Source organism: Pelobates fuscus, chromosome 2 (assembly GCF_036172605.1).
Source record: "Pelobates fuscus isolate aPelFus1 chromosome 2, aPelFus1.pri, whole genome shotgun sequence".
NCBI classification, from domain to species: Eukaryota; Metazoa; Chordata; class Amphibia; order Anura; family Pelobatidae; genus Pelobates; species Pelobates fuscus.
This window is the reverse complement of record NC_086318.1, coordinates 7,023,546-7,049,986: the sequence shown is the minus strand read 5'-3', so window position 1 is coordinate 7,049,986 and position 26,441 is coordinate 7,023,546. Positions and strand designations below refer to the sequence as shown.

Below are 26,441 nucleotides of genomic sequence, written 5' to 3'. Positions count from 1 at the left end.
TTATCTACTTGGACAGGCAGCTATGACAAAACGCCTTTTGTCACTGGATTTTTAGGTGACAAGCGGCCCTTTTCCCCTGGCTGTTGGAGGAGCCTGATTGCAAGCCTCCTTCCGCATGACTATGGCCCCTGGGAGATTTGGAACTTTACAAACATTATTTGGGCTAATGGATTTATATTGTGCTGCTGCTGGCCCTTTTAAGAACTGCATTGTGGCTTATGGACTTGTATTGGACCATGGACAATGCCCCTTTAAGACTGTGTCCCCAGACTTAGTTAAAATATTTTGCTCATTGCTATTTTCCACTTGGTTCAGTAAATGGGGCTTACTGAACCAAGTACCACACAGGCGGACCACCCAGAAGTGGAAGTGTGCAGGCAATTTACCTCCCAGGCTGGGAGCCTGCTGTAGGTAAATTGCCGAGCGCTGGGGGGCCGCAGTTCGTGCAAACCAACACGTGACGGCGGCCATCTTTGTTCATTCGAACGAGGTCAGCGGTATGTGTAGCAAAATCCATGAAACTGAAATCGGCTACACATTTAACCGAACACCTTCTCCTACACTGAACTTTCAGCTGCAGAGACTAAGTCCCGTTCGGCAATTCGAACGCACGTTTGAATGGGCCGGCAGCTATTTCGGTTACTAGGACGGTATCTACTTGGGCAGGCAGCTATTTCGGTTACTAAGACGTTCCATATTGTATGTCTGAAGGATAAAAAGGAGACACCAGACCATATCCTATAAAAAGCATTATTGCAGGACTAATAGCAGTAAATGAAGTAGAAAGAAGTCATTATTAAACATTTGAATTTCCTGTTTTTGCTTGAGCATATCCCACCTCTAGGTGCGTGAAATCGATAACATCACACAGAGTTTTATTTCCACACCAGTTTATTTGAAATCAAACCTAACACAGATGCCAAGATTTGAACAGCATTATCATGGATTAACAGAAGATATGAATCACGGAGTGTCTCTTGGTAATAGTAGAACAGTTTGACTTTTGCAGAAAGCTGTAAGAAGGTGGTTAAGGAACAGAGGAATCCACCGAATAGGTTTCAGTTGCTTATAGAGGTGTGCAAAAAAACAAATAAATAATCAATCCGCTAGCAACTTAACAAGTCCATGTGGGATCTGTCCAAGTATGATGGGACGTGGTATGGAGGGGTGGCTGGTGGAAGGAAAGGGTTGCTGATAAGGGTCAGTTGCAGGAATTTCACACTTTCATTAATCACGTCCATGGTAACATGCATGGGGCGGCCCAGGCTAGACGGTGTCACAGACGGTGTCAAACTAAAATAACCCTGCAGGGTGGCCAGTTGTTTCCCTCCAGCTTTTATTTAGATACTGCTGGAGGTTGCAGCTTGTCATGCTGAAATTAGGATATTTTGTGAGCAATTAAAACAAAGAGTTTATTTAAGTGTTATTACTTGCAAGCCAGTTCCCAAATCTTAGCTTGTTTATATAATAGACCCTTTAAAAGAAAAACTCTCCTCCACAGACACCTCCCTGAGGGCTGCCATTTTAGGCGACTCAGTCAGGAGCCCATCACATCCACGTCAGCCGTCATTGCTGAATTCACAAAATCTGCAAACCGCGCACGCACTCTGGTGCGATTACGCAATGTCAACATCCTGCCGACCTTCATTAGGTTACTCACACTTACAATGGCAGTGTTCAGGAAGGGAACATAAGAAGTGACCGTTCTTATTTTAGCATTTTCTATGAAGACAATGTTGCCTCAAAACTGACTGCAGTAAATGCTGAACAAACCTTTGCTCAAACAAACTTACAAAATTTTCCAATAAAGCTGCAAAAATTAATGCATTAACATTCCAAACACCATAGCCACTAAGGTTGATTGTTCTTAGCCAATGAGCTGAGCTCTGATCGCTGGGCTCAGTTCATGCTAAGACCTTCTGACTGCAAATAGCAGGACTGGCTCCCGGAGGACCAAGGAAAGAAAGTAAACTGTTAGCAAATAGTTTGACTGTTTACACTGGGAAGGTATCAGGGCACCATAACCACTACATCGTGCTGTGTTGGTTTGGTACTTGGAGTGTTCCTTTAAATTGGAAGGTTGCATAATGAAAGCAATTGCAAGGGTAATTAACGATCAGTGTGAAGGTTAAACCATCTCGCCCGGCAATATCAACGTATTGGCAAAGCTCCCAGATTCCACCCATTGTGTTTCACATTCATTGACCTTCACAAGTAAGTACAAACACCTACCGGCCTTTCATTAACTCGAATGATGATGTAATGAGACCCAATGCAACTCCCAACACTTCAGCACTCAAAGAGGTTAAAAAGCATCTTATTCCGCAACCAAATATCCTAGAAGGAGCTGATGTTACATTAACTAACGGAGAAGTTCAGAATGCCCACAGAATCTTTTGGCGAGGTATCTGCAACCGTAGAATGTTACTGATTCAATCCAAGAACAGATCCCCCAAAATGCTGTGAATATCCAAAATAACACAACTTTACTGATAAGTAAATCAGATACCGGCTGAAGCAAAGGCAGCTTGCATTAAGAGATGTGTGAAATGCGCCAGGCACTCCTAGTTCACTTAATTTGGGAATCATTATACAATACAGTTTGTTATTCTGAAGGGTCGTTTGGGGTCCTGTAAGAAACACATTCATTTCGTAAGGAGAAAATTTGATAAAAATGGGGTCACTCACCTGGAAATTGGTAAGGAAATTGTACATTCTAGGGAAAACGAGCTGAGCTGGGAAATATAGCTGAACTGTGAATTAATGTAGCAAATCTGTGTTCTTTATTCAGAACTATCAGAAATAATAATACTCAATGGTGTCTGGCCTATACACCACGAATGAGCAATATTATGGTTTGAAAGAACACTCCAGGGACCATAACCACTACAGCTCACAACTACAGCTCAATGTCCTTGTGCCCCTCCCCCGCACACCATTGTAAGAACAGACTGTTTAAATAAGAACAGTGTGTAACCATAACACCACAAACTGTTTTTAACAATTTGTTTATAGGTTTACATTTGTTTATTATTACATGTATAAAATAAATTACCAAGATTATCTTGGAATAACTATTCTGTACTTTGTTAGAACAAATCTCCCAACACAATAACCATCAGCATGTGGTTTTGAAATAATTTCATTTTGTTCACAAGGGTTAAGTGTTAAAATTCACTGTTTTCTGGGTAACTGCGTCTTACAGTGGATGCATCTGGCGCATTTTACGGATAACTCCTGCAAACCTCAGATAAACTTTAAGACCCCAAATCTCTACCCCTCTGATAATGAAAGGGGTTCTCACACAATAAATCGTATTAATAGAAAAAAATAAAAAATTTTAATTCCCAGCTTATTCCAACACAGAAAAGTCAGCCTACGTGCACCAAAAAAACCCTTTATCCAAACTGCAGTTTATCATGTTTATATGGATTCTGTGACACGAGCAGCATTTACAGTAGGGGATGCAGAACAAGGACACAGTATGCGACAGAGCTGTAGGCACGCTGTACACAAGTCATTTCCGTGCTGTGAATGATGGACAGGGGAACAGAAGCTTTTATTACCTGTAAAGGATCACAGGTCTGCAAGCTAAGGTCTTTCCTAATGACAGATAGATGGGTTGTGAAGTTTGTAACCCACCCAACGGTGCGGACTGTGCCGAGAACAGGACAGTGTACACTCTCAGGGGGATCCTCAGCTGCTCCCTGCTGGAAAACATGCTGTTTCAACTCAAAAAATATAATGCCATCTTGGTTCCAGGCATGACATTTTCATAGTTATTTACCAAAGTGTGATTTGTTGGGAAATTTATTTCTAATTTTAGGCAAAAAAAAGTCAAACTTTGTTTTTAATTTTCCTAATCTGCCCTAATATTGGAAATTCACACTGTTTGAATCCTATATAATTTAATTTCAATCAGCATCCGAGATAAAGGAATTACAAATTGAATACAGTTACCCCCACGGGAGGGTTATCGAATAAGGCAAAATAGCTTTCTTTAGAAAGTCGAGGCCACACAACAGGTTTCTATTTCTTTCTGTGTGTCTAAAAGCTGAATTAATAAATTAGAAACAAATAAATTAAATTAAAATAACTACTTTTAGTAGACAATAAAACCAAACTATAAAATATATATTTATATATAAACTATATTCTTATTATGGAAACCATACCATATGACTGAACCCCAAAAACGTTACTTTTTAATCTTTGTAACTGAATTCTCCAGTACACTAGAGGTTACCATTTCAAGCTGGACTTGATGCGGACTGGCAAACCACACTGCCAGACCCCTTCAGTTGCAAAGTCTGTCTAGCGTAAACAGCAAAGTGCTGGGTGACATATCCCTCATCGGTGAGAGCGCAAAGGAACTTCATGTTCCCAGCTCTCGGCTGGTTTTCTGTGTTGGGTCAAAAAAGTGCATATAAATCTTGTTCAAAAATATACATCTCCAATCGTTCAACGCTCCTGCTACAAAGGACCCCAGAAAGGATTCTACAGCAGACAACAGACTCTTATATATAATACAACTGGCCCACATCAACAAGGACGACATCGGACCTGAGAGAGACAGACAATGGAAAGAGGCAGAAGGACCTGAGGCAATATAATTTAGGAGGGAGAGAAAGGAAGACACCGGTGTGTTAACCAAGACTTATTCTCACTAAGGTGTCCTGGAAGTGACTGGCCTAGGTAAGTGCTTCTCAAACAAAACCTTAAGACCCACCAGAAATTAGACTGCATCGCTGTACCCACTGGAAGAGAACTGGATATACCCTAAACCCGGGGTAGGCAACATTCAGCACTCCAGATGTGGACGGCATGTCCCTTAATAATTTGCCATCATTAGGGCAGTAAGAGCACTATGGGAGATGTAGTCTATGATATATGGAGTGCCAAAAGTTGCCTACCTCTGCCCTAAACCATGACTGGTCTATAGGGACTTGAGGAACAAATTGATATGTCTGATACAGGATACGGCAAACATTTACCAGACGGCTAAGGAAATAAAACTTGCCATGGTTATGTGATTAGAGCAGCCTCTAATGGAAGTATCACAGACCAATAAATTCGATATATACAGCCCATTCCTCTTTTTGTGGGTTCTAGATCATCTCACTATGATCTGAGCAGTGTTTCTCATAAATATGTTCCAAGGACACTTACGGAGCAGCTTTGTAATGAGAACCGGGCCAGGAAAGGAACATCCAATAATCCCAAGGAGAGGGACAGTTAGAGAATATATGGTATTTACATTTATACGCACAATTTCTTCGATATGCGATTTATTTATGACCAGATGGTTGTTTGGTTTTCTTTACTCATATAGAAAGAGCGTGACTATGCAGTGATAGGAGTAAATCCATGTTCACTTAAAAGAAGATTAAGGTTGGTTCGATTTACTTTCCGTATAATTATATACATCACAGCATTCCTATATCAGATATAGAATAAATCATATTTGTATATATGAATACAGTGAGGGTTGGCAATTTCTTTAAATATTCTATAAAGATTAGATGCAATGGATTCTCCTTACCGTTTAGGGTATATACCTGGGTCCACTTGGAATGTGAAGTTATCGCTCTTGTGGGGAATCAAATAATTATGGATAGAATTACTAAAGTGAGTTTCATTCATGGTAAACACATCGTTTTAAAGAATCAAGTATGATCAGTATAAAGGTAGAATACATGAAAGAACAGAAAGTAGAAATGCAATGAGATGCATAGACACACATATAACATAGGAATACAACAATTAGTAATCGATCCCCTGCCAGGGGCCCATGCCGAACGCCTCTGCAGGCCTGTACAGAGACAGTGTAAAACAAGAACAAACAATACGAGCTTTAAACCTCCACACAGAGAGTGAGGCTATCTCCCGTTAAAGAAATCACCACGCTTAGCAAGCTTTAAATAAAAACTCAGAAGATAAAGGCCCACAGCTCCCTCTGCGGAGTTCACATTTGGTGGATATGTTAGACCTGGGAGATGACCACAGGTTGGATTCCCAGTGGAATCGCCAGTAACTGTAATGAAGAGTATTAGTGCAGGAGCATGTGTGCTGATCCCAAATTAAGATGTTCATATTGCAGAATGACTGATGTGTAACGGGCAGGAAGAGCACCTATATATTTATATATATAATGCAGTGCGGCCAGGAGACGAGTAGGAAACATAGTTAGTATTCATCCTGATCCTCAGGCTGAATTTCGTCATTTTCATCGTCTTCCGGAGGAGCAAATCCTTCCTGTAATGAACAAAGAGAAACAAAGTGATCAGCCCTCTCCAACAAAACCAAACGGCTCACTTCGGTAAGCTCATACAAAGAAAACGACATTATTTAACAAGGCATAGGGCTTTCCATTCTCACTAATAGCCAGCTACTAATTTAATTTTTTTATGTTATTAAAACTCAACTTAACTTTACTAATTCTAAAATATATTTGTAACTGCTCCAGTTTCCAGGAACGAAATGATGATGATACGGGAGAAGGAAGGATTATCGAGAATGAAGATACGGGAGAAGGAAGGATTATAGAGAATGATGATATGGGAGAAGGAAGGATTATCGAGAATGAAGATACGGGAGAAGGAAGGATTATCGAGAATGAAGATACGGGAGAAGGAAGGATTATCGAGAATGAAGATACGGGAGAAGGAAGGATTATCGAGAATGAAGATATGGGAGAAGGAAGGTTTATAGAGAATGAAGATACGGGAGAAAGGATTATCAAGAATGATGATGATACGGGAGAAGGAAGGATTATCGAGAATGATAATGATACGGGAGAAGGAAGGATTATAGAGAATGATGATACGGGAGAAGGAAGGATTATAGAGAATGATGATATGGGAGAAGGAAGGATTATAGAGAATGATGATACGGGAGAAGGAAGGATGATAGAGAATGATGATACGGGAGAAGGAAGGATGATAGAGAATGATGATACAAGCGAAGGAAGGATTATAGAGAATGATAATACGGGAGAAGGAAGGATTATAGAGAATGATGATGATCCGAGAGAAGGAAGGATTATCGAGAATGATGATGATACGAGAGAAGAAAGGATTATCGAGAATTATGATGATATGGGAGAAGGAAGGATTATAGAGAATGATGATACAAGAGAAGGAAGGATTATGGAGAATGATGATACGAGAGAAGGAAGGATCATAGAGAATGATGACACGGGAAAAGGAAGGATTATAGAGAATGATGATACGAGAGAAGCAAGGATTATCGAGAATGATGATGATATGGGAGAAGGAAGGATTATAGAGAATGATGATACGAGAGAAGGAAGGATTATAGAGAATGATGACACGGGAAAAGGAAGGACTATAGAGAATGATGATACGGGAGAAGGAAGGATTATAGAGAATTATGACATTGAAGAAGGAAGGATTATAGAGAATGATGATACGGGAGAAGGAAGGATTATAGAGAATGATGATGATACGAGAGAAGGAAGGATTGTCGAGAATGATGATGATACGAGAGAAGGAAGGATTATCGAGAATTATGATGATATGGGAGAAGGAAGGATTATAGAGAATGATGATACAAGAGAAGGAAGGATTATAGAGAATGATGATACGAGAGAAGGAAGGATCATAGAGAATGATGACACGGGAAAAGGAAGGATTATAGAGAATGATGATACGAGAGAAGCAAGGATTATCGAGAATGATGATGATATGGGAGAAGGAAGGATTATAGAGAATGATGATACGAGAGAAGGAAGGACTATAGAGAATGATGACACGGGAAAAGGAAGGACTATAGAGAATGATGATACGGGAGAAGGAAGGATTATAGAGAATTATGACATTGAAGAAGGAAGGATTATAGAGAATGATGATACGAGAGAAGGAAGGATTAAAGAGAATGATGATATGGGAGAAGGAAGGATTACAGAGCATGATGATACGGGAGAAGGAAGGATGATAGAGAATGATGAAATAAGAGCAGGAAGGATTAAAGAGAATGATGATATGGGAAAAGGAAGGATTATAGAGCATGATGATACGGGAGAAGGAAGGATTATAGAGAATGATGAAATAAGAGCAGGAAGGATCATAGAGAATGATGATACGAGAGAAGGAAGGATCACAGAGAATGATGATACGGGAGAAGGAAGGATTATAGAGAATTATGACATGGAAGAAGGAAGGATTATAGAGAATGATACGAGAGAAGGAAGGATTATTAAGAATGATGATACGGGAGAAGGAAGAATTATAGAGAATGATGACATGGAAGAAGGAAGGATTATAGAAAATGAGGATACGGGAGAAGGAAGGATTATAGAGAATGAGGATACGGGAGAAGGAAGGATTATCGAGAATGATGATGATGATACGGAAGAAGGAAGGATTATCGAGAATTATGATGATACGGGAGAAGGAAGGATTATAGAGAATGAAGATACGAGAGAAGGAAGGATTATAGATAATGATGATACGAGAGAAAGAAGGATTATAGAGAATGATGACATGGAAGAAGGAAGGATTATAGAGAATGATGATACGGGAGAAGGAAGGATTATAGAGAATGAGGATACGGGAGAAGGAAGGATTATCGAGAATGATAATGATACGGGAGAAGGAAGGATTATAGAGAATGATGATACGGGAGAAGGAAGGATTATAGAGAATGATGCTACGGGAGAAGGAAGGATTATAGAGAATGATGATACGGGAGAAGGAAGGATTATAGAGAATGATGATACGGGAGAAGGAAGGATTATAGAGAATGAAGATACAGGAGAAGAAAGGATTATAGAGAATGATGATACAAGCGAAGGAAGGATTATAGAGAATGATGATACGGGAGAAGGAAGGATTATAGAGAATGATGATACGGGAGAAGGAAGGATTATAGAGAATGATGATACGGGAGAAGGAAGGATTATCGAGAATGATGATGATACGAGAGAAGGAAGGATTATCGAGAATAATGATGATACGAGAGAAGGAAGGATTATCGAGAATTATGATGATATGGGAGAAGGAAGGATTATAGAGAATAATGATACAAGAGAAGGAAGGATTATAGAGAATGATGATACGAGAGAAGGAAGGATCATAGAGAATGATGACACGGGAAAAGGAAGGATTATAGAGAATGATGATACGAGAGAAGCAAGGATTATCGAGAATGATGATGATATGGGAGAAGGAAGGATTATAGAGAATGATGATACAGGAAAAGGAAGGACTATAGAGAATGATGATACGGGAGAAGGAAGGATTATAGAGAATTATGACATTGAAGAAGGAAGGATTATAGAGAATGATGATACGAGAGAAGGAAGGATTATAAAGAATGATGATACGGGAGAAGGAAGGATTAAAGAGCATGATGATACGGGAGAAGGAAGGATGATAGAGAATGATGAAATAAGAGTAGGAAGGATTATAGAGAATGATGATATGAGAGAAGAAAGGATTAAAGAGAATGATGATATGGGAAAAGGAAGGATTATAGAGCATGATGATACGGGAGAAGGAAGGATTATAGAGAATGATGAAATAAGAGCAGGAAGGATCATAGAGAATGATGATACGAGAGAAGGAAGGATCATAGAGAATGATGATACGAGAGAAGGAAGGATCATAGAGAATGATAATACAGGAGAAGGAAGGATCACAGAGAATGATGATACGGGAGAAGGAAGGATTATAGAGAATTATGACATGGAAGAAGGAAGGATTATAGAAAATGATACGAGAGAAGGAAGGATTATTAAGAATGATGATACGGGAGAAGGAAGAATTATAGAGAATGATGACATGGAAGAAGGAAGGATTATAGAGAATGAGGATACGGGAGAAGGAAGGATTATAGAGAATGAGGATACGGGAGAAGGAAGGATTATAGAGAATGATGATGATGATGATACGGGAGAAGGAAGGATTATCGAGAATGATGATGATGATACGGAAGAAGGAAGGATTATCGAGAATTATGAGGATACGGGAGAAGGAAGGATTATAGATAATGATGATACGAGAGAAGGAAGGATTTTAGAGAATGAGGATACGGGAGAAGGAAGGATTATCGAGAATGATGATGATGATACGAGAGAAGCAAGGATTATCGAGAATGATGATGATACGGGAGAAGGAAGGATTATAGAGAATGATGACACGGGAGAAGAGCAGGAAGGATTATAGAGAATGATGATACGAGAGAAGGAAGGATTATAGAGAATGATGACACGGGAAAAGGAAGGATTATAGAGAATGATGATACGAGAGAAGCAAGGATTATCGAGAATGATGATGATATGGGAGAAGGAAGGATTATAGATAATGATGATACGAGAGAAAGAAGGATTATAGAGAATGATGACATGGAAGAAGGAAGGATTATAGAGAATGATGATACGGGAGAAGGAAGGATTATCGAGAATGATGATGATACGGGAGAAGGAAGGATTATAGAGAATGATGACACGGGAGAAGAGCAGGAAGGATTATAGAGAATGATGATACGAGAGAAGGAAGGATTATAGAGAATGATGAAATAAGAACAGGAAGGATTATCGAGAATGATGATGATGATACGAGAGAAGGAAGGATTATAGAGAATGATGATACGGGAGAAGGAAGGATTATAGAGAATGATGATACGGGAGAAGGAAGGATTATAGAGAATGATGATACGGGAGAAGGAAGGATTATAGAGAATGTTGATCCGGGAGAAGGAAGGATTATAGAGAATGATGATACGAGAGAAGGAAGGATAAGGATAATAGAGAATGATGGTGATACGAGAGAAGGAAGGATTATAGAGAATGATGATACGGAAGAAGGAAGGATTATAGAGCATGATGATATGAGAGAAGGAAGGATTATAGAGCATGATGATACGGGAGAAGGAAGGATTATAGAGAATGATGATACGGGAGAAGGAAGGATTATAGAGAATGATGATACGGGAGAAGGAAGGATTATAGAGAATGTTGATCCGGGAGAAGGAAGGATTATAGAGAATGATGATACGAGAGAAGGAAGGATAAGGACAATAGAGAATGATGGTGATACGAGAGAAGGAAGGATTATAGAGAATGATGATACAGAAGAAGGAAGGATTATAGAGAATGATGATATAAGAGAAGGAAGGATTATAGAGAATGATGGTGATATGAGAGAAGGAAGGATTATAGAGAATGATGGTGATATGAGAGAAGGAAGGATTATAAAGAATGATGATATAAGATAAGGAAGGATTATAAAGAATGATGTGATATGAGAGAAGGAAGGATTATAAAGAATGATGGTGATACGAGATTATAGAGAATGATGATATAAGAGAAGGAAAAATTATAGAGAATGATGATATGGGAGAAGGAAGGATTATAGAGAATGATGGTGATACGAGAGAAGGAAGGATTATAGAGAATGATGATACGAGAGAAGGAAGGATTATAGAGAATGATGGTGATATGCGAGAATGAAGGATTATAAAGAATTGTGGTGACTTAAAGTTAACTATTAAGGAAAAAATGTATGAGGTGATTAATAAAAATCTAACCTTTCTCACACAAAGATGGTACCATAATAATAACAAAACTAATAGGGATCTCTCCAATAAAATTAAGAACCAACACAAAGATAAATCTATAAAAAAACTGATGACAAAGGGAGGGAGGCTTGTAAACTTGCCTAAAGACATAGCAGAGGCCTTTGCAGAGTTTTATAGCTCGTTATATAATTTGGGAGAGGTCAAGGCAAGTAAAGGTGAAATTGATGGATTTCTTAGGAAACTCAAACTTCCTAGGTTAGGTCAAGAAAAATTTGAATATCTAAATGCCCCTTTTAGTGAATCAGAAATTGAAGAAGCGATAGAGAAACTAAAACCAAATAAGGCACCGGGCCCAGACGGATTCTCTGCTATTTTTTTATAAAACATATATGAAAACTATTACTCCAATTCTTCTAGAGATGTACTCGTTAGTATCTGGTCATGCCCCATTTCCAAAAGAGATGATGTTAGCAACAATTATACCGATCCCTAAGCCAGATAAAGATAATACAATAATTGCTAACTATAGACCAATATCACTAATTAATATTTATATTAAAATATTTTCGGGCATTTTGGCTAATCGATTAAAAGAAGTATTGGGAGATTTGATTAATTGGGATCAGTCAGGATTTGTGAAAGGAAGAAGCACCTCTGACAATACACAGAGGATTTTTAATATAATAACTAGAGTAAATGAACAACACAAGGAATCTGTTATTATTGCTCTAGATGCCGAGAAGGCCTTTGACAGAGTCAGTTGGAGATTCCTGGACTCTGTCATGGGCCATTTCGTATTGGAAGGAGCATTTAGAGGTAAAACCTTATCCTTATATAAAAACTCCTCGGCAAAAATCAGCAGTCCTTACTCTGATTCTGATCTCTTTGATATTAAAAATGGAACTAGGCAGGGTTGCCCGTTAGCCCCGCTTTTATATATTCTTACAATTGAACCTCTGGCCACAATGATCAGACAGAATAATAAGATAAAAGGTATAGAATTTCAAGAGGAACATATTAAGATATCTTTATTTGCTGATGATGTCCTACTTACTCTTGCTGATCCTCTACTATCAATTCCACCGTTATTAGAGGACATTTCCATATATAGTACATTTTCTAACTACAAGGTTAATATTAACAAGTCCCAAGTGCTACTTTTTTTATTGACCAAGCTACAGTTAGAAACCTTGACCTCCCATTTTCATGTAGCATGTGTAAAAGATAAAATTGATTACCTAGGTATAAAGATATCATTTGATACAGTCAAGGTAATTTCAATGAATTTTGATCATCTATATAAAGATCTGCAACTCCAGACACACAAATTGAGGAGGCTAGAATCATCTTGGATAGGGAGAGTTAATATTATTAAATCATATCTGATCCCAAAACTCCTCTATTTTTTTAGGATGATCCCATATAGAATTGAACGGGGGACTCTCAAGCGCTTTCAAAGCCTATTCTCTAGCTTTATATGGCGTGATAAACCACCTAGAATAGCGGCGGAGATTCTTTGCAGAAGCTACCGGAAAGGGGGTATAGCATGCCCTGATGTGACCAAGATGTATGAAGCAAGTAGGGCCTCCCAGCTTATGTTATGGTTAAACTTGGTCCAAAACATCTTTAAATCTTGGACTAAAATAGAACAGGAATTAGGACCAGGACAAAAGCTACACATTTTAGGGTGGCTAGGACTTTTGAATCTAGGGGTCTTGGAAACGGAGCAATTTTCTAATAAAATTATAAGAGACATGGTAGATTTTGCAAAATATTTGAATAATAAACTGGAACTTAAAGGAAATTTATTATCTAATACACCAATAGAAATACTCCACTATGCTATGTCAGATATGAATATTAAAACCTGGGCACATCTTGGAATAAAAAAAAAATTGGAGATTTATTTGAAGGATCTAAACCGGTGACATTTACACAACTACAATCTAAGTATAATCTTTTATCTAGGGAAATATTCCAATATTTAAGGATCAAGAATTTTCTGTTAACTAAAACGATAATTAAAGATCATTATCTTAATTCTCATATCATTTGTAGTCAAAAGAAGGGAGGAATTTCCAATGTAATAAATTGTTTGATACACTAGATAACGTTTCCCATGTTCCTTCATTTGGTAAATGGGAAAGGGATATATGAAAATCCTTCCCCCTGACAGATTGGACAAACGCTACTTTGTTAGTAAAACCAGTGCAGTATATCTTGCATTGCCAGTTGATACGCTACCAAAGCGGAGTCATAGCATTTAGTGGAGCAGTTAGTGGTGCAGGTTAGGTAAAAGAAACCCAGGGACGACAGCGTGCCTGAATGGTACACCTGCAGTGCCAGAGACGCAAGGGACATATCATCACGGATATAGTGTCATTTAAAGTGTTCAAAAATAGGAGAGTGAGGTTATATTAGTAACACGTGACAGGGAATACTGCATGAAATGAATATGTTAACCATATCTTACAGTCACTTAGAGATATTTTATACATAAATGCAAATAGAACAGTATCCAGTATCGGCAGTAACAACACATTGCTGTAAGTGTATCTAATAAATACTAACACCTCACGTCATGCTGGGCTGCTGAGAGGCAAACCTGGTGCTATATCGCCGTTACATTAATAACATATCTGGAGAGGTGACAAATTCTCCCTAACCTCCTCTTTAAAATATTTAAATACTAAGGATTTGGGCATCAAACTGGAGTGATATTAGTAAGAATTACGTTCATTTTCTGGATCTAAACATTTATATTGAGGGAGATGTAATTGTGAATTTGGGCAGACTAGATGGGCCGAATGGTTCTTATCTGCCGTCACATTCTATGTTTCCATGTGAAGAAATCCCTCTTTTATGTTCAATATTTCTTCCCTGTTCATTCGGTAGATGTAACTACCGAACAGAGACCACCCCCTGGCTCGTTAAACTTCAAAGAAATGCCTCAATTGAACCTTCTACCTGTGCGGCCTGTACTACCGAATGCCACGTGGCTGAGAAAATGGCGGCCATCTTTTTTTTTATGCGAACAAAGGCAGCAGGACTTGGTCGTTGAGTGTCTGGAACTAAAATCGGACACTCGACTTCCCGAACACCAGTCCCAAACGAACGCTGGATCTTTATTTCCCAAACAGCTAGAAGAGTGCTGTTCGGCACTTTTGTTCATTCGAATGAGGGGAACAATCGCTGCTAGGAGCCAGGGGAAACCATTCGTGGGATTATTCGTTTTTTGCTACTTAATGAAATAGACAGGCAAAACTACCCAAAAAACAAGAGGATAATAGGCGCTCGCTATAGTAAATGGTGAACAGGCAGCAGTGTACAAAACAAGGATTCCCAAAACCTTGTATGTGAATAGAAATTGGAGAAAGAGAGTGTATACCGCGCCTAGAGGTATTGGTATAAAAAATTATACATACATATATTTGATGGATATTTCGACAGTAGATGGTAACCTCAAAATAAAAAGTAAAATATAATAGTGCAGTACAGTAAGTAAGTGCAAAGGATAAATAAAGCTATACACAGTCCACTCACATAGGGATGAGCTATAACAGAGCTCAGCTGTGATGCGCCTGGACGGTATAATCCCCGTCTCGGGATATATGGTGGTGTTGCTTCAGGGATTTTCCAAGGTGCAGTAGTACGTAGATCATAAAATGAAAATATAGCAGCAAATGGTGAAGTAAGTACTAATAGGATGATTAAAAGTATAAATAGTATTGTACTTACAATTTCTAGAGCATAAAACCTGCTCTAGTGTGAACAGCCTAGGTGGTATAATCCCCACCGAGGATATGCAGGATCCAGGGAGTAAAAAAATAATAGTAATTGGAATATAAAAAAAGTATACTATAAAAAGTACTTTAATATATATAACAATCAAATATAATAACAAGTATAAAAAGTCCACTTTACGCGTTTCGCCTCACAGGGCTTCTTCAGAAGTGTGGAACATCTCCCTCATGGATCCGTTTAAATATGGCTGTAGATTGGGAAATTCGTTGATGGTGTGGTGGTTCCAATTTCCGGGTTGTTTGTGTTTCTATTTCCGGGTGGTCTATATGGAACGCAAATGTCGCCAAACTGATGACGCGGCATTCGCGTCGCACCGGAAGTGACGTGATATACGCGTCATTCCGGAACGGTATCTTGGTGTAATTAGTAATGACGACGCTCAGGTGGAACGCACGCAACGCTAGGGGAACAGCGTGCGTTGCGTTCCAGAGCGTGTATGCTAGCTAATAGCTAAAGTAGATGAATACATGTGAGCTTGGTTATTTGAGTGCATAACCGCCATCTTAGATATGGGCATCGAATATGCTTAGCTTAAGGTCATATTAGTAGCACTTCGATTTATGTATATATTATATATTACACTCTACTTTGAAGAGATATAGGTATAACATAAGGATGGTATATTATTGAACTTAGGGGTAATACATTTAAAACAATATGTACATAACAATATATAGGTAACATAAGAATCAATATATCTTGCACTAAATATAGTGAGGAAGTTTAAATTATAAACATTATGCATATATAATACATAAGTAAGTTAAACATAATATCTTACAGAAAATATCGTGCATAACGTTACATGGAGGTCAAAGCTATACCATAATGTATTACTCCAGGTGTAACAAGGCAGAAAGAGGTATATAAAACCAATAAAAACATTCAAAACAAGTGAATTATAAGAGGGGGGCTAATAATGATCCTAAGACTTTTAGAGTTTTTTAACTATTTTTCATCATATTTAAAGATTTTTTATAGATTTTTTACAGATCTGCTTATTATTTTTACTTATTTTTCATTTCTTCCGATCTTTTTTACATTTATTAGCCCCCTTCTTATAATTCACTTGTTTTGAATGTTTTTATTGGTTTTATATACCTCTTTCTGCCTTGTTACACCTGGAGTAATACATTATGGTATAGCTTTGACCTCCATGTAACGTTATGCACGATATTTTCTGTAAGATATTATCTCGTAAGAATACGAGACCACATACACAATATTAAAGGACCACTATAGGCACCCAGAGAAGTGGTCTGGGTACCAGGTCCAACTAGGGTTAACCCTGCAGCTGTATGTTTACATTAGTGTTAATCCAGCCTCTAGTGACTGTCTCATTGACAGCCGCAAGAGGCGCTTCTCACTGTGAAAATCATTCAGCGCTGACGTCGGAAGAGGGAGGAGATTTCCCCAGCGCCGTGGGAACCCGGTGCTGGAGAAAGGTATGTGATTAACCCCTTCAGACCGACAGGAGGGGGGGCATGAGGGTGGGAGGGACCTAAAGACCTCATAGTGCCAGGAAAACAAGTTGGTTTTCCTGGCACTATAGTGGTTCTTTAACAATGGGTTTGAAAATCTCTGACTGCACTTTAACCATAGACTTGATACTGATCCCAAACACTTCCAATTTATTGGTATCCAGAGAGTGGAGACAAATTGGAGGGGGGAAGACTTGATTATATAGATGCAACAACAAAAGATGAGATGGACTTTTAATTTGAATTTGTGGTGGTACCACCGCTTTTTAGGGTGTTTTTCCCTTGCCTTCGTATAGTGTAATCTGCTCCCCATTCAGGAGCGCTAATCCGAAAGGAACTCCTTCGTCTCCCGAACGGGGACCACCCTGATATCCCATTTAGAACGCTGGTTAGAACGTCCAAATAGAACGTTCGCAACACAGGTGCGAAACCGCAAGGGAAGCAATTAATGAGCGCTCCCCTCGGTGGCCGCCATGTCGTATAGATTAATGCCAGCCAGGGGGAGTGTTCGTGGATTGCTTCCCTTCTCGTTCGTCTCCCGAACGAGGACCTCCTCGGTGCCCCATTAGTATTGGGGACACCACGTATTTTAATGTGAGAGTAGCGTTGGTGGTCTTCCATGGCCTGTGTTTAACTGATAGGGTCCTGTGTTGGGTCTGGAGTTGGTGCACTGAGTCATTGAGGGTGGCCAGGGTAATGTGTATATTGATAATGTCCTCTTCCGAGGCCCTTACCCTTTCTGTGACAGCCTGCACTTCAGTCTTGAGCAGAGCGGAGTCCGCCGTCAGTAGTCTATGGATGTCCTCTAGCAGGATACGCAGGTTACGTTTAGTGGTAGGAGCCGAGTCATCCTAGGGGTCAGCAGGTGAGATTTGCAGGGAGTCCTGCACTGTCTCTGTCTCCTTGCGTCCTGCTGTGGAAGCTGGGTCGTGCTCGGGTGGGTCTGTTGCTGGTGCTGGTTTGTGCTGTGCAGACCTCTGCAACATAGACCCTATGTCCCTGCCGTTGGCCGTGGGCTTTTGAGATCGGCGCCCCATAGTTGCCCTGTTGTCTTGCGTGGGAGTCAGTGTGGGAGGTAAAGCAAGCCCATCTCTCTCCACAGTAGTTCCGCCGAGGAATACCTCGAGATCCAGGAGCCGTGGTTTGAGGTAGGCCGCAGATTTGCACCACTATTTATACTGTTAATCAGGCTAGATAGTTTATGAAGCTGTATCAGCTTTAGTTTTGCAGGGATGGAGCAGATTAGAAGATTTCTCATGGAGCCATGACAAATGGCGTATGAACAGGTTCGATGGCAAGCAGGGCCGGCCTTAGGCAATTAGGCGCCCTGTGCGAAAAGTCTTCATGGCACCCCCTTCACCCCCCACCAAGTTGCCTGAATACAGTAACACACACAGGTACCAGGGTCGTGTGTATCGCAAGGCAAACAAGGCATCTGCCTTGGGCGGCACTTTGCAGGGGGCGGAAAAAAAAGCCGCTAAACCCCCAGGCAGATCCCTTGCTTGCCTCGCGTCCTGGGGGGCTCAAGAGCTGGCCGGCTGGCCACTTTTGAGCCCCCACGAGGCTGGCAGCGATGGAGCATACTCACCTGAGCTCTTCCTGCTCAGCTCCCTCTGCGCCGCTTAATGAAGCTGGGAGACGGAATATGACGTCAGTCCGGCTCCCGGTATCACTAAGCGCCACCTACTCAGCCTGTGCGCCCCCTGCCTGCCGGCCCAGCAGCCACACTGGACTGCAGGTAAGAAATCCACTCCAGGTCTCCCAGGGAGGCTGGGTAGATTTAAAATAAAATAAAAAAAAATATTAGTTTGTGAGTGTTAGTGGAAATGTCTGTGTGTGTGTGTCTGTGAGTGTGTATGTCTAAGTGAATGTGTGTGTCTGTATGTGTCTGTAAGTGTGTAAGTGTGTGTGTCTGTAAGTGAATGTGTGTGTCTGTGAGTGAATGTGTGTGTCGGTCAGTGAGTGTGTATGTGTCAGTCAGTGAGTGTGTGTGTGCCGGTCAGTTAGTGTGTATGTTTCGGTCAGTGGCGGCGTGTGTCTGTCAGTGAGAGTGTGCGTCTGTCAGTGAGTGTCCAAGTAATAGTGTGTGTATGTCATTGTTTGTCAGTGTATATGAGAGTGTGCGTCTGTCAGTGAGTGAACGTCTGTCAGTGAGTGAGCGTCTGTCAGTCAAAGTGCGGCCTTGACCGGAAGGGGTGGGGGAAATTTAAACTTGGTTACAAGCATGTACACACACACACTCAGTTAAAGGCAGTCACACATACAGGTACAGGCACACACAATGGCACAGCTACAGCGACACACACAGACAGACAGTCACACACACAGACAGACACATAGACAGACAGTTACACACACATAAACAGACAGTTATACACACACACATAGACAGTTATACACACACACATACAGATAGACAGTCACACGCAGGCAGTCAGACACAGACAGACACATACAGGCAGGCAGTCACACACACAGGCAGTCACATACACACACACCGACAGACAGTCACACACACAGGCAGGCAGTCACACAGACAGACAGTCACACACACATACACACAGGCAGTCACACACACACAGGCAGTCACACAGACAGTCACACACACACACACACAGGCAGACAGTCACACAGACAGTCACACACACACACACACAGGCAGGCAGTCACACACACACACAGTCACACACACACACAGGCAGGCAGTCACACACACACAGTCACACACACACACACACACACACAGACAGACAGACAGACAGACAGACAGACAGTCACACACACACACACACACACTTACCTCTTTCCAGTGGATGCTGTTGGCTGATGGGGAAGCAGGGACTCCTTCCCTCTTCCTGTGCAGCAGGGGCTTCGGGAGGTATTAGCCCTGCCTCCGCCTCGCGATAAGCCCCGTCCCAGCCTTGCGGTAAGCCCCGCCCCCTCTGCCGCGATTTAAAAAAAACTTTTTTTTTAATAGACCCGGGTGGAGAATAATTAATCCTCCACCCGGGTACCTGTTTTAGCTCCCCTGCACTCCGGCCATGTGCGAGCTGTGTCGGCCACAGGGCGCCCCCAGGTCCATGGCGCCCTGTGCGGCCGCACAGCTCGCACACCCCTAAGGCCGGCCCTGATGGCAAGCCCCGCCCACCCTCCCCCCGGCACCCCATTAGAACGTTCCCACCAATTAATCAGAACGTTCGCTCTTGCAACATAAGTGCGAAACCACAACTTTGCACTGGCAACATAAGTGTGAAACCGCAAGGGAAGTAATTAATGAATGCTCCTCTGAGTGGCCGCCATTTCGTATAGGCGAACGCCAACCAGGGAAAGGATTCGTACCCCATTGCAGGTTTCAGCACAAGAACCTCGCGAATAGAGATTAGTCAGGGAAAGTGCCATTGTGCGGTCGTCTGAGGCTGGTGGGGACACTTTTGGGGCACTGGCCAGTTTGGTGGACTTTCTGAGCCAGGGAGACAAAGGGACGGTCTCTTTTGATGAAGGCCTCTCTGTCGCCCTGTGTGGCGGGCTTTCCATATTTGGGAGACAAAGGGACAGCGACCCCCCGTTCCCACGCTGGGGCTTCCTGGTATAGAGGATCCTGGTATACGACCCCTGTTTGTGTGTGTTGTAGACGCCTTGCATGGGTCTTTGCATAAAATTGTGTGTGGCTCAATAAAATTGTTATACCTCCAGAGCTGTGTGTCGTCCAATTACTAGGGGGAAATGGGTCTCTTGATATTCAAAAGTGGTTCCTAAACATCTGAAGGAAGCTATTAGCAGAGGTAACTGGTCAGGTTATCCGGGGTCCACTACAGAATTCTTTGGCACCATTTGTCCTGAATAGTGATGTCAAAATATGGCATTTTTCATTTCTCTATTTTATTGTTTTTAGGTAGTATTTATTGAGCGATATTGATTGATTATCGTATAACTGTAATGTATATGTGAGAGAAGAGGTGATGAATATACCTCTCACAAATCCATGTGGAAATTTATAAAATATGTATATTTATTGGAATATTTATGCAGTAAATATTAACTATCGGTTTAATAAAACACCCAGGGCTATAGAAATCCCCTTTTGTTTTATAACATACATTTTTGAGTTTACTAAAGCTTTGTAAATATATGCAGTTAATTGATTTATATATTTAATTTTTTTCCCCTCTCTTTTGTATGTATGTTAATGGAAATGTGTGTGTGTGAGTTGCTGTAATTTTGGAGCAAGCCATGAACACTCACAAGTCTTTTTCCCACTACAATGGAATTGACGTGCGAAAGATGATGCGCCACGTCACTTCCGGTTTAAGAGGACTGACCCTCCCCATAACAAAGATGGCGGAATTGTAGAAGGAAGTGATGCGGCTTGGTCTACAGCATCATTTCCATGATGGATACAGTGCACATGTACCAGCTGAGAAGACCACGTTTCCAATCTAGTGCATTTCATTGGCAGCATTGGGAAAGCGGCAACCAATGGGCCTAGAACCGGTACATTTTAAAATGTCAAGGAGGAAGCAGACTTTACCGATTAACAAAGTCCACAGAGTGGGCGAAACGCGCCTCGGAAGGAGGAAAACCTCTGGACTATTAATTAATATATTTAGCCTTTTAGCTATTGTTTTTATGTTTATTTGTAATGCATCTTTTGAAGTCCTGAGAGCTTTACTACGGTCTGCTTTCACAAAAAGGGTGCCCTCTAATCAGGCACATTGGCCATTCCACCTAAAGCCAGGTGGACTCCAGTAAAGGTGAGCAGTCATCTGTTTTGCATACTAGTTATCTGGTACCTGGATACATTACGAGAGGAGCTATTGCTTCTATTTCTTTCTTTATCCTGAGCTTATTCTCAAGGAATCCAGAAGGGGGATCTTTGTACACTAGTAAAAATACCATCTGAGTCTTTCATTTGAGGCCCAGTTCCATGTGAGTTTAACCAGCGTCTTCACACTCCATGTCTTTGTGTTATAAGGTTTTGCACTATAGAGGATTTGTCTCTCTCATATTTGCAGTATTTGAATTAATCATCAGTATCCTAAATAGGTATAGGTGTCTAAATCAAACACCGATATTTGCTCCGCACTACAGGTTGGCGGTAGTTTATCCTCCTTAACCTTTTTATTTTTGCATGGTTTGAGGTGGGTGAGAGTGTAGAAACAGAGGATAACTCTTGAATTTATGATATACACAGTAAAGCGCCTTTCCAACACACACAGCAATAATCGTAAACAATCAGGTGTTCTAAGTGTATCTAATAAATACCTGACCTGACGTCCCGCTCTGCAGCTGTAAGATAAGTAAGTTTTCAGACTTTACTTATAATATACTAGGATTGTCATACTGCATAATGGATTCTAAACACTGTCATTTCCATGGGAAGGAAAATCAAGACGCACCTCTGTAGCATACAGGATGTCGATGATCTTGGAGAGGACTGCTGCATTCTCACTCTCGTGTTCTTGGCAGATCAACTCAATGTCTCGGAGTTTGCTGAAGTAGAAGTCTCGCTCTTTCTCCAGTCCATCCACCGTCAATTTCATCTCCATCAACTACATGGTGTGGAGTAGAGAATCAGAATATTGGACTTGGTAATAAGCAGACACTGACAGGTCCTACAATGAAAGGGAACCTAAAACAATCTTTTTGTCAGGACTACGTTCCATGCCATTACACTGACCTCTGCCCACCCTCTTTTCTGTCATAAAATGTAAGCTTAATATATTTAACGTTGGCAAGCATGCGGACTTCTTTCACAAGCGCTGCGCTCCTCCAATTAAATACCCTCTATGAGAACCATTGATTAGAGAACTGAGTCGGACCGGAAGCGCCCTCTTGTGCTTGTTAGGAAGACATCCCCTGGATAAATGGTTAGTTTTGCAATGTATTGCTGTATCTCCAAAACGTAACGGTTTTACATTGCAGGACTAAAACTACAGGGTAATGCACCCAGGGCACTGCACTGAGATGAAGTGGTCTAGGTGCCTATAGTGTGCCTTTAAACCAGATCTCAACACCCTGCATTAAGGTGGACTTCTTACTATAGTTACACCAAATAACTAGTGTCCAATGTGCCAGGACGAAGCAGGATTCTTCATATTTTACTCTGTAATTATTCTGTTAATATACTTTCTGTCCATTTCATGTGACTTGTGACGGTACCCCGACAGAGATGTGGATCTCTTTTTGTTCTCCAGCCCCAAAAAAGGTAATAACTGACTCTACTAATTAAAATAAAAAAAAGGTTGACCTTCATTCCATCACTAATGATAGTGACTAACCCTGCAAGTCTCACTCACTTTGATATTTCGAGAGTTGCTATAGATAACAAGGTACAAAATGTGTCTGTGATCCATGTACAGGGTATATAGAAAAAACGCAGGTCAAAGGGTATAAAAATCATCATAAATAACGTGGAGGCTTATCGTACAGACTGTGTATAAATGGGGGCTCATCGTACAGACTGTGTATAAATGGGGGCTCATCGTACAGACTGTATAAAACTGGAGTGCAGCAACGAGACCCCCACCACCAAGGTTCCCATGTGAGCCTCGTAGACAGGGGACCAGAAGTAATAAAAAAAAACATGACAAGTATGCAGCATCCTGGGGAAACAAGCTATCAAACGGAGTTATTGTATGGAACTCGTATAGCTAATGGCAGTTAATCACAAACGCCTCGCCAGGAAACTCCAGGGTGAGAGGGATTCCAGCCTATAGAACCTGTTGCTTACAGCGTAAGAAATGGCATTTCTCACACTCTAATTTCTTCCACCAAGGAGGGGGCAGAAGTTCTCTTCCAAGTGAGCTGGAGAATGTGCTTTGCCGCAATCATTTTGACAGAATTCTTCTAGACCCTGAGCAGTAAGTGGGTAAATGAAAAAAGCAGATCCACAGGATCATAACCCGACAGACTTAATTCAAAAAGGGTCGGACCCTGAGACAGGTCCACTAAAAGTCTCCTGTGCCATGTCCACACCAGTAACCCCAGGTTATATCCAGAATATCTACGAGATGCTGAGGGTAAAGATGATATTTGGAATCCCTGTGTTATCGAGTGTGAGAACCATCTTTTGGTACCAACATACCACAAATCTTCAAAATCTGTCCTCGTCATTCATGCTTATCTAGGGTCTGAATGCAAGTCTGATTAATCTGGTGATAGTTAAAGAACTGTGAGACTTTGGGAGTGAAATCTTGTAATCAAGTTGATAATGTGAATGGGGATTTTGGACCCATAAAAAAAAAAAAACAACAAAAAAAAAACATAGTATTTGCCAGGCAGAAGCATCTCTAAGTCTGTTCTATACCCCTTCAGAAAATCTGAATGTGGTCTCATTGATAAAAAGTCTGCACGATAAGCCCCCATTTATATACAGTCTGTACGACAACCCCCAATTTATACACAGTCTGTACAATGAGTCCCCATTTATACACAGTCTGTACGATAAGCCCCCATTTATAAACAGTCTGCACGGTGAGTCCCCATGTATACACAGTCTGCACGATAAGCCCCCATTTATAAACAGTCTGCACGATCAGCCCCCATTTATACACAGTCTGCACGATGAGTCCCCATTTATAAACAGTCTGCACGATGAGTCCCCATTTATACACAGTCTGCACGATAAGCCCCCATTTATAAACAGTCTGCACAATGTGACCCCATTTATACACAGTCTGCACGATAAGCCCCCATTTATAAACAGTCTGCACGATGAGTCCCCATTTATACACAGTCTGCACGATAAGCCCCCATTTATAAACAGTCTGCACGATGAGTCCCCATTTATACACAGTCTGCACGATGAGTCCCCATTTATAAACAGTCTGCACGATGAGTCCCCATTTATACACAGTCTGCACGATAAGCCCCCATTTATAAACAGTCTGCACGATGAGTCCCCATTTATACACAGTCTGCACGATAAGCCCCCATTTATAAACAGTCTGCACAATGTGACCCCATTTATACACAGTCTGCACGATAAGCCCCCATTTATACACAGTCTGCACGATCAGCCCCCATTTATACACAGTCTGCACGATGAGTCCCCATTTATACACAATCTGCACGATGAGTCCCCATTTATATACAGTCTGTACAATGAGCCCCCATTTATACAGTCTGCACGATGAGTCCCCATTTATACACAGTCTACACGATAAGCTCCCATTTATACACAGTCTGTAAGATGAGCACCCATTTATACAGTCTGTACGATGAGCCCCTATTTATACACAGTCTGTACGATAAGCCCCCATTTATTCACAGTCTGTACGATAAGCCCCCATTTATTCCGTCTGTACGATGAGCCCCTATTTATACAGTCTGCACGATGTGACCCCATTTATATACAGTCTGTATGATAAGCCCCCATTAATATACAGTCTGTACGATGAGTCCCCATTACTATACAATCTGTACGATGAGCCCCTATTTATACACAGTCTGTATAATGAGCCCCCATTTACACACAGTCTGTATGATAAGCCCCCATTTATACTCAGTCTGTATGATGAGCCCCCATTTATACAGTCTGAACGATGAGTCCCCATTTAGACACAGTCTGTATGATAAGACCCCATTTATACACAGTCTGTATGATGAGCCCCCATTTATACAGTCTGCACGATAAGCCCCCATTTATGCACAATCATCATGATGAGCCCCAATTAATACACAGTCTGTACGATGAGCCCCCATTTATACACAGTCTGCACGATGTGACCCCATTTATACACAATCTGCACGATAAGCCCCCATTTATACACAGTCTGTACGATGTGACCCCATTTATACACAGTCTCTACGATGAGCCCCCATTTATACACAGTCTCTACGATGAGCCCCCATTTATACACAGTCTGTATTATGAGCCCCCATTTATACACAGTCTGTACGCTGAGCCCCCATTTAAACACAGTCTGTATAATGAGCCCCCATTTATACACAGTCTCTACGATGAGCCCCCATTTATACACAGTCTGTATTATGAGCCCCCATTTATACACAGTCTGTACGCTGAGCCCCCATTTAAACACAGTCTGTATAATGAGCCCCCAATTATACACAGTCTGTACGATGAGCCCCCATTTATACACAGTCTGTATAATGAGCCCCCATTTATACACAGTCTGTACGATAAGCCCCCATTTATACACAGTCTGTACGATAAGCCCCCATTTATATAGCCTGCACGATAAGCCCCCATTTATATAGTCTGCACGATAAGCTCCCATTTATACACACTCTGTACGATAAGCCCTGTGACGGACCGCTGGCACTCCGACCGAGTACCTCCGCCAATCGGTGCTCCTAGCGCTTGCCGAGGATCCAGCTTCCAGTGGGTGAACCTCTCCGAAATCCAGAGAGCAGGAACCAGGAACAAAACAAGCTCTTGCAAGAGCTGACTCTGGGGAGTATGTGATTATAGCAATCCCCAGAGTGTAGTTATCCCATCCCCCAAGCATGAGCCAAGGCTTCAAGAAAGGTGCAAATAGGTCTGGTTTATTGAGGGCTACCTGCCCGGTATTTATGCAAGTGTCCACCAGGTGGATACTCCCCTAGGGGATCTGATGGAACAATGGGACACATATTGGATATTAGCCAATCACA

General features: G+C 41.2%; 1 protein-coding gene across 3 annotated transcripts in view; it reads right to left on the bottom strand.

Annotated features, from left to right (window-relative positions):
• Positions 1-873: 873 nt before the first annotated feature.
• Positions 874-26,441, bottom strand: part of MAPRE3 (microtubule associated protein RP/EB family member 3) — a 101,801-nt gene continuing 76,233 nt past the window's right edge. For all 3 annotated transcript variants that reach the window (XM_063441901.1, XM_063441900.1, XM_063441899.1), the window contains 2 exons: positions 22,223-22,375; positions 874-6,255 (listed from right to left, as the gene is read on the bottom strand). In XM_063441901.1, coding sequence (XP_063297971.1) covers positions 6,187-6,255; positions 22,223-22,375 — 222 coding nt within the window. In that variant the 3' untranslated portion in view covers positions 874-6,186. The remainder of the gene's footprint in view (positions 6,256-22,222; positions 22,376-26,441) is intronic.